The 8969-nt window shown below is 43.1% G+C and overlaps 2 protein-coding genes across 3 annotated transcripts; one reads left to right on the plus strand and one right to left on the minus strand.

Moving 5' to 3' along the window:
- Window positions 1-1765: 1765 nt before the first annotated feature.
- On the plus strand, window positions 1766-3991 carry c1ql3b (complement component 1, q subcomponent-like 3b). The gene is made up of 2 exons (XM_046052513.1): window positions 1766-2386; window positions 2732-3991. Exons 1-2 carry the CDS (start codon window positions 1766-1768, stop codon window positions 2909-2911), a joined length of 801 nt encoding a protein of 266 aa, XP_045908469.1. The 3' UTR covers window positions 2912-3991.
- A 617-nt stretch (window positions 3992-4608) lies between these two features.
- pter (phosphotriesterase related) lies at window positions 4609-8676 on the minus strand. Of its 2 annotated transcripts, none has more exons than XM_046052510.1 (5): window positions 8554-8676; window positions 7491-7949; window positions 6730-6995; window positions 5323-5463; window positions 4609-4838 (listed from the first exon to the last, which is right to left on the minus strand). In XM_046052510.1, exons 2-5 carry the CDS (start codon window positions 7920-7922, stop codon window positions 4628-4630), a joined length of 1050 nt encoding a protein of 349 aa, XP_045908466.1. In that variant the 5' UTR covers window positions 7923-7949; window positions 8554-8676; the 3' UTR covers window positions 4609-4627. The 2 variants fall into 2 exon arrangements, with proteins under 2 accessions (XP_045908466.1, XP_045908468.1); XM_046052512.1 differs by having other exon boundaries at window positions 8559-8669.
- Between the last annotated feature and the right edge of the window lie 293 nt (window positions 8677-8969).

Genomic DNA, 8969 nt, shown 5'->3' on the forward strand with positions numbered 1-8969 from the left:
CCCATCTATTCTCCAAAAATGACAACTTTGAACGTTGCATGGGAACAAGGCCTTCACGTGACTATCCCTGACACAACTTGTGTCAGTCTTGTCATCATTCACTCCTCAACTATTTGCATGACTGTTGAAAGTGAGTGGCTCAATGCCTCTTATTACACGATGGGCCAAATTTACATACTGCAAATACACATCTGCTGATTTTTGAACAATTTCTTTGTGACAAAATAAGATCTTTATTTTTTGTTCTTTATTATTTGAGGATCTTTATTATTTGTTAAGTAATACAGCTCATTCTTTCCTTTTACAGCCCTTTTAACAATCTTTTTAAGAGTTTCAATGGTTCTGTTTGCCACTATTTTAAGATTATGATTCAGCAAACATTGTTGCGCTTGTGACTTCCAAAGAATATCATTCGGGCTGCAATCAAATCCTCCCTCCTCCCAAACAAACAAGGCTATCTGTGTTTTTCCTTCCTGCTCATCTATCTCTCCACCTGGCAGTGAGGTGCCATCAACAAAGAGTGACAGCCCCTGCATTCATGAGCACATCATCATTTGCCCTCCTCACCAAGAATTAGCCCTTCATCACTCAGACCTTGGAGAAGTTTTGTCTGGACTGGATTTTCTTTTAAATCTTAAATCACAATGACCTGTTTGGATCATTTTATGAAGAATTGAAAATTCAGTACATACATACATTTTAAACACTATCACTTATTAAGGCTAAGCAACCATTTAGATTTTTTTTAACTAATTAATTAAGTGATCTCACCCAATTTTCCTTAAAAATATCTCCACAATCAGTCATTTCATCAGTATATTTGTGTGAAGCCATCCTTCACTGCCAGGTCCTAGTGACTCCCTCCTTCCTTTCAGAGGTTCTATAGATTTTTTCCAAATGATAAATTGGACACTAGGAGCCACTAAAGTGTGACCAGGTGCCAAAGGAGTATAGCTTTTTGTCTTTAATGGGCCAAATTATACTTAAGACCTTTAGTGTCATGGTTTGGGGTTTTCTTGTCTTATTTTCTGGGTTTTGTGCCATGTCTTGTGCCTTGTTTATTTGCAATTTGTTCAGCTTAGTTCAGTTTTTCCATTTCTTTCTCATTTCCTGTTTTCTTAGTTCTTTTCTACGTTTTTTATGTCTAATTTTGCTTCCCATTCTGTTTCATTACATTAAAAGCTGTTAGGATACGTTCTAATAACGTGTTGTGGGCTGTAACATTACAGTCATCAATAGAAAAAGAAATATACTGTGTTAAAACCCTGCTGAAACCGTAATCATTTCAGGGCTTCAAAGTTGCATTAGTGTTTGTGTTTCACTTTCTCTCTTTTGATTGAAGAAATGCATGCATTCTATCCCATCCATCACCTCCACCCCTCCCCTCACTGTCCACACACAGAAGCGGGTAACGGTTCATTTCTAGCCCATTCTCTCCTGTGGCACCGTGGTGGGCAGAAACTTGTGCAGCTGACTTTGTGCTGCATAACCACATAACGCAGATTGTGTTTCCTCTCAAAAAGTCTTTAGTTGTTATTTTTCCTTGCGTTGAGTAAGTAGAGATGAATCAGTTAAACGGATACTGCAGCGCGTAAAAGTTGTGGATGGTTACTTTTGCGCATAAACATTTAAAGGACTATTTTATCTCCAAAAGTTGCAATATTATAGAAGAGCAGGTGAAATTCTTCCCTCTATAAAAATATCGCCCACAAGCAGGCTGGAAGACCATCCAATCCGGAGAACACAGCGAATCCGCAGAGCGCAGATGATCGCAACTGGTGTTTGTGGCGTCGCGCTGGTGCTGGTGTTGGTGGTTCTGATCCCGGTCATGGTGAACACCGCCGGGACTCCTGCCCGCTATGAGATGCTCGGATCCTGTCAAATGGTGTGCGACTCTCACGGGACAGCGGCCACGGCCACGGCCAAGGCAACCAACCCGATCAAAGACAACCGTCTGGTTCAGTCGCTTCCGACGTTCATCCAAGGTCCTCAAGGAGAGCCGGGACGCGTCGGGAGGATGGGTCCGAGGGGTCCGGGTGGGGAGCCCGGGCCACCTGGACCTGCTGGTCCGCCCGGAGAAAGAGGGGCACCGGGCCCTCCGGGTCCACCCGGAGCACCCGGAATAAATGGGCCCACCGGTGCCATCAGCGCTGCCACTTACAACACAGTCCCAAAGATTGCGTTTTATGCAGGACTTAAGAAGCAACATGAGGGATATGAAGTGTTGAAATTCGACGACGTAGTCACAAATCTTGGGAACCACTATGACCCCTCTACAGGGAAATTCACCTGCTCAATACCTGGGATTTACTTCTTTATTTACCACGTGCTGATGCGAGGCGGGGATGGAACCAGCATGTGGGCTGACCTCTGCAAGAACAACCAGGTAGGAAGCTTCATGATATGATTTTTTTTTTTTTTTTTTTTTGCTTTACTCTGTAGTCGTTGTTTGCAATCCATAGTGAAAAGACGTAATTTGATGAATTCATTTTTACTTGCATTTTACGCACGTTTTACGCACGGCTGGTTGCCAGATCAACAATCCAAAAATATTTCCCGGACACTTAAAAACAAACAAACAAACAAACAAAAACTGCTTACAGTGAAGTTGTCTGGGGGTTGTTTTAAGCTTGAAATGACAGACGTGTTGTCACTGATGGAGCTGTCCGCGGTTCTGATTACAGAAATATACACACGTTTAATCAGCAGAAATGTCCCGTTTGCCTTCCAGGTGCGAGCCAGTGCCATCGCCCAAGACGCCGACCAGAACTACGACTACGCCAGCAACAGTGTCGTCCTACACCTCGAGCCCGGGGACGAGATTTACATCAAGCTGGACGGCGGAAAGGCGCACGGGGGCAACAACAACAAGTACAGCACCTTCTCCGGCTTCATGTTGTACGCCGACTGAAACACGGAGACGATCTGCCGAGGTGGAGAAGACCTGCTCTGCATATCGCTTGCTTCACTGCTCATGCTCAATTCAATGTCAGGTGGAATATTAGAGACATTTCCATATTGCTAAAGAGTCCAAAAAGATGTGGGGGACGTCATGCAAAAAAAAGAACTTCACTTTGCAATGAAGAGCTTTCGGTGTAATACAGAATAATAATGAATTTTAAAGTATCCATCAGATGGATTCGTGTCGCACCCTGAATGAACTGCTGAGCTTTACAAATTAAGTTTGCTGATATGTCAGACATTCTGTAGCTGCTGTGGTGACACATACCGAGAGTGTACACTGAAAGTTCGATGTAATGACCTTTAGCACTCAATCAGGTGCTGAAATTATATTCACATAATCACCACTCTGTTCAGTGTTAGTCAATATGTGTGCTTTATTGAAAAAAATGATAGTTGATGCATTTTGAGTGAAAACGTAAGTAGTGATGCATGATTCTAAAATGACATTTCAACTCTGTGCAGCATAATAACACTTTAAAGATAAACTGATTCTGTAAAGGGCCATTGTGATGTTCATATTGAAGCGCTGTCACCAAATAATCACTGTAACTCACTTTCCTTGTCTCAATACGACAGCTGGTTGGGGCAACAGGGTGGTCTGACGGTTAGTCAAGATCACAAAACTGGACAGTCACACTGACGGGAATGTTTCCTCGAGCACGACCACGGACATCGATCTGCCTGCGTGTTTGTTGAGTCCCTCCAGATAAGACTGTCGGCTAATGTGTACAATACAATGTAAAATTAAATCCTCTTGTTCACTTTCTAATCCTCTGGGAAGATTAATCAAAAGTTACATAGCTGTTCAGTGCACTGTGGCGATCATGCCATTGATCATGTGATGAAGTCACCCTGTGAGGCCACCTGTTCCCAGATGAGAGGAGAACATGTCCTTCATCTGGGCCTGCCAGCCAGTCAGCCTCCCATAGACACCCAGACACCCACTGAGGGGCAACAGGACAACTCATCTAACACAGCCGCATTGTGTGGAGAGCAGAGCAGCATACTGATTACCAGCCTGCTCATTACCCCCCCCCCCAAAAAAAATACATATTTGCAGAAATGTCACTTACAAACACAAACAAAGCAACTGTGACATTGAAACAGAAAAATCAATTAGCACCATATTTGTGAGCACCACTGTAGGCCACACCCACAGAGAAAGGAAAATATTGGTCTTAGATTGCATTCACATTTGTGCATAAAAGAAAATGCTTTTTTGTGGGACATACATGGAACCAAAACAAGACCGCTAATGAGAGGCACTGTGATCCTGCAAGGCTCCTTTGATGTAATCTGCTTAAAAAGTGAATAATATATAATCAAAAATATAAAATCAAGTGTTAATTAATGAGGTCCTCCATAACAAAACTCTTTCAGCTGAACGAAACGACAGCCTGTGATTATTTTCCACTTCAAAGACAAATTACCAAAACATTTTTTCTACTGTATGCTGAAAAATGTAATATTGACATTAAAGATTGATCCATGCACAAACACTGTATGCTCATTGGTTTAAGGCTCCAAAGCACATTTACAAATGCATTTGGACTGTTTGCAAAGATCTCAAAGTATTCATTGTGGGGTGTTCAGTCATCATCTGGAGATAAAATAATCGCTACATCAAAATTCCTCCTTTAGGTCTTTTTTTTTTTTTTTTGCTTTATTTGAAGGTCAGCCAGCATTTTGGGTTGTCGATAAGAATCTTATCCACCTGGTGCTGCGAGATGCCCCTCATCAGCATCTTCGGCACAATGTTGTTCAGGATGTGAGAGTAGCCGTGGCCGCCGTACTTGGTGAGGCGGTTCTTGGTGTGGATGTCGTGTGCAACCACTATCTTGTCCTCGTAGCCCTCCTTCACAAGGAACGCCAAGCTGAGTGTGAACGTGAACAAAGAAACGTGAAAAACAATTTTACAGAACATCCTGTAACTGCTATTCTTGTCTTCATGTGTTAAACTCATCTTTTGTATGTGGGGACAATGATCTGACCAGAATGTGAATACTGCTAGCTGCACCACTCATTCATTCATCACCCCTCCTGTTGACACACACTCCTGCCTTCGCTGTCGAGGGAGATTAGTGTCTCACAGTTTATGTGAAAAAAACTAGAGGACATGCTCTTCTCTCCACGGGGAGTAAAACACAGAAGCAGCATTTTGCTTTAAATGATGCACCTGATGAGGACGCTCAGATAAAGGCACAGAGGGGTCTGATCTCAAATTTGAACACTGAATTTGAACCCATAGTAAAATGTCAAATGTGGACAATGTGGTCACACTTGCGCTTCACTCCTGACAAGTCCTATCACAAAAACCACACAGATAAGACAAGTTTAACCCTGACCAGGCTTACTCACGCCTTCACTCTCTGGCTGTCACTGGGCATGTCCACCTCCAGGTTATAAGGGTAGTTCAGCATCTCTGTTCCAAACAGATCATATTCCAGATAACTCCCCAGCTTCGCAAACTCAAGCAGCTCGCCATCATCAAATATAGTCCTGCAGGAAGAGACAGAAAGGTGATGAAGTATCAAAGACATCAGTCTTTTAAAGGAGGAAGTTCGTTCCATTTCCCAGCGTGTTTGTTTGAAATTTGATTTGATCTAGGACTAAAATTCAATACATTTTTGTAATTTAGCCGTGACTCAACTAATTTGTTTTGAAAAGCAGATCTAAAGACATAGCGGGCTCAACCGTGGACTGATATCTAACTAAAGCTATCTTATTAAACACCACCTTTCCTTCATCCTTCTTAGGTGAACGTTCTGAGTGAAGAAGATAACATTTGCATGTGAATGGGCTTTATGAATCATTTATGCTCTTTATGAAGAGGACGTGCAAATTAGCTTTTTATGCACAAGATTATCTCCAAAAAGGAAACAAGAGTGTTGTGTTTGCACATCAAAATGTTTTAAAATTAGATTTTCACCTATATATTATTGACTTCCCACCTAATTTTGGCATTTATTGATAATCTGAAAACACACTGATTTTTCAGATTTATAGTGGGAACCTAAAGTCATCCTTTTAGCTAATAATGTGACTTCAGAAAAATACTTAACCATTAATACATTATAAAACATTAACTGAAACAGTACTGTGTTTAAAGTCAATAATACATTGATCTCTGAGGACAACTGGCAGCCTGTAACCACCTCTACACCAGTGGTTCTCACATCAATGACCCCTAAACTGACACAAATTAGACCACGGATCCCCATTTGATATGATTTTGTCCCAGGGTTCCCCCTCTGATAGGATTTTTGCTTTTAGATGCTTTTATTACAGAAAGTGTGTGAAACCCATGAACCAAGTAGGCTAGTCATACATTCTGTCATTGTGTTACTTACGGATAGAATTATAACAAAAATAAATTATTCCCCTTTTTGCTGGGGACCCCCTGGAAGCCCCTCAAGGACCCCTGGGGGTCCCCAGACCCCACTTTAAGAACCACGGCTCTACAAGGCATTTGACATTGTGTGACATCGAGATCATCATGCTATAACACCAAACAGAAAGAGGAGTGTTGTTCTGACGGGGCGGGAGATGGTGAAATTATTGAATAATAATTATTTAAGTATTTTTTTTTAGTAAGGGGGAAAAATAAATCTCAGGGGACGTGGGACAGGAAGTAATGAGGCTTACAGGAAAGGTCGACCTGATTCTGATTGTAACTAATACAAAGTTGATATCTAAAAGGCTGATTATACTGTCAAAAGAAATTCCTTTATTTTCCTCAACTAACTGCTTCCAGGGACTTCTCACCTGTCCAGGTGTGACATGACAGTTTTGCCAATGTCACCGCCGGCCTCCTGAAGAATCCGGACGACCTCAGCGGGAGCGGCAGGATTCCTACCGGGGTGGATGATGACGGGGCAGCCGAGCTGGGCCTGAGCGTGAGCCGTGGCCCTCAGCACCTTTTGCTCGCTCTCTGTGATGGGCCAGCCGGTGCCGATCTCTCCGATTACACCGCAGCGGATGTCTGTGCCGTCAGCGCCATGAAGCACCTCGCTGATGATGATGTCTGTGAGCTGACGGGGCAGGAAATGAGGAGTCGGTTAAAGCAGGATGACATCACTCTGACATGTGTGCATTAAAACGGCCCACTTCAGATGTCTTAGTTTTGCCCCTTTAACAGACTTGAGGTACATGAACAGAGCACCTGTTAGATTTAGCGTGATAATATCTAAATATCGATGAAGATTACATGCACATTCTCAGTGCGTCACCGCTAAAGGACCAGACAAGGCAGCCAGAAACCCGTTCAAATCAATCAAACGATACAGAAGAAATCCTTGCACATAAACACAGAATGTGCTGAGAGAGTGGGCGATACATCAAATTGTCAGCACAACACATTGATGCTGTATGTCTTCTGGCTGAGACATACAGTACCAGTGGCAAATTCCAGACGCACGCATACTAACTTAAGTTTCCAAAATTGCTTCAGATTTTGGACAGAAGACTGCATGCCTGATTTTGGCCAAACTGACTGCGGCTACACTCGCTCTCAGACTGGGACACACCTTCTCCACACTCATTCTCTTGGTGGCCTCAGTGTGGGTGCAGTCCACATAGTACCCTGCTCCTGCGATGACATGGACCCCGGTGTCCTTGGACAGCTGCCTGAGGGTGGGCAGGTCCCGGTCAATGCCCGTGGTGGTGTTCTCCACAATTGTGCCCCCGCCCACCTTCCTGTAGGCATGCAGCTCGTCCCGCACGGCGGCGGTCTCCTGCAGCAGCAGCAAGTTCTCATGGCAGCTATAGGGGTTTTGTCTCAGCCAGTGCATGTGCTGCATCTTGAAGGGGTTCTCCGCCACCGCCTCGTCACCTGGAGGAGGAGGGAAGTAGCAGCACTCAAAGCTCATGGTCAGGTGTTCATGGGTCATGGTGCGGCCCAGTTGGTCTGGATCCATCAGACCCAGGACGGTCAGGCACTTCCCACTCAACTCTGACATGATTGGTGTTTAGGAGTTTCCAACAACCTGAAAGGACACATATTATTCATTATTTATTGTTGTAGGACAGGACTGAAGTTTAGTCAGCTACACCACTAAGTGGTGCTGTGACATAAGCGTTGTTGCCAGGGCAGTTTAGGACGGTGAAGAAGAAACACTGTTGTTCGTTGTAACGCCGAATAGCTGTAATGGTTGTATAGCTGCTCAGTCCTACCGCCAGAAGAAAAATAAAGCTACTCCATGTGCATACGGAAGTCTCCTGTGAGTTACTACATGTATAAATGACACAAATATGAGATGTGGTGATGTCTAAAGTTTTGGCACTTCTGTGCAACACATTGCAACAGATCAGACAGGTGTGTTTACTAAAAGAATCTCGGACAACTCATTGACTTCACAGCGCATGCAGGAGAGGGACCTTTGGACTGCAGAGTGCAAGACCTGGTCCTTATCAAAACTAACCTTACGGTGTGTCTAGGAGCTAAGTTTATTATTTCCCTTCCTAGCTGCTGATCCGTAACTTAATAGCTGTACATTGTAGTCGAGCTGCAGCACGAGGTAGGCGAATCACTTCAAGTTTATCGACTTCAATCCTGAATGTGTCTAAACTGCTGAAAGATAGTTTGCTGACCTTGCCTCTGTTTATTGCGGTCCACTTCCACCACCAGCCGAAGTCAAGCAGTTGCTACGGGATTATCTCTGCAATAAAGCGGCGGAGCGGGGAGCGTGAATCATCGCGAGAAACCATGAGACTAAAGTACTGATGACAGGATTACAATAATATGAGCAATGTCAGTAAATCCAAGTTCATCATTGAAATATAACAATTAATTTTCAGTTTTTGTTTGGTGAACTTGTGTTTTATTAATTAATAGTCGTTTTGGCAGACAAAAAGAAAAAGAAAAATGAATGTAAGTATGGACCTAAAACCATTAGCCTTTATTATGTTATTTTAATATTTAATAAGTTTAATTTAACATATGACAACAAATAAAGATACATGGCATGAAATACATTACTTTTAAAGTTGTAACTCATGACTGTATT

Source organism: Micropterus dolomieu, linkage group LG06 (genome assembly GCF_021292245.1).
Source record: "Micropterus dolomieu isolate WLL.071019.BEF.003 ecotype Adirondacks linkage group LG06, ASM2129224v1, whole genome shotgun sequence".
Lineage (NCBI taxonomy): Eukaryota > Metazoa > Chordata > Actinopteri > Centrarchiformes > Centrarchidae > Micropterus > Micropterus dolomieu.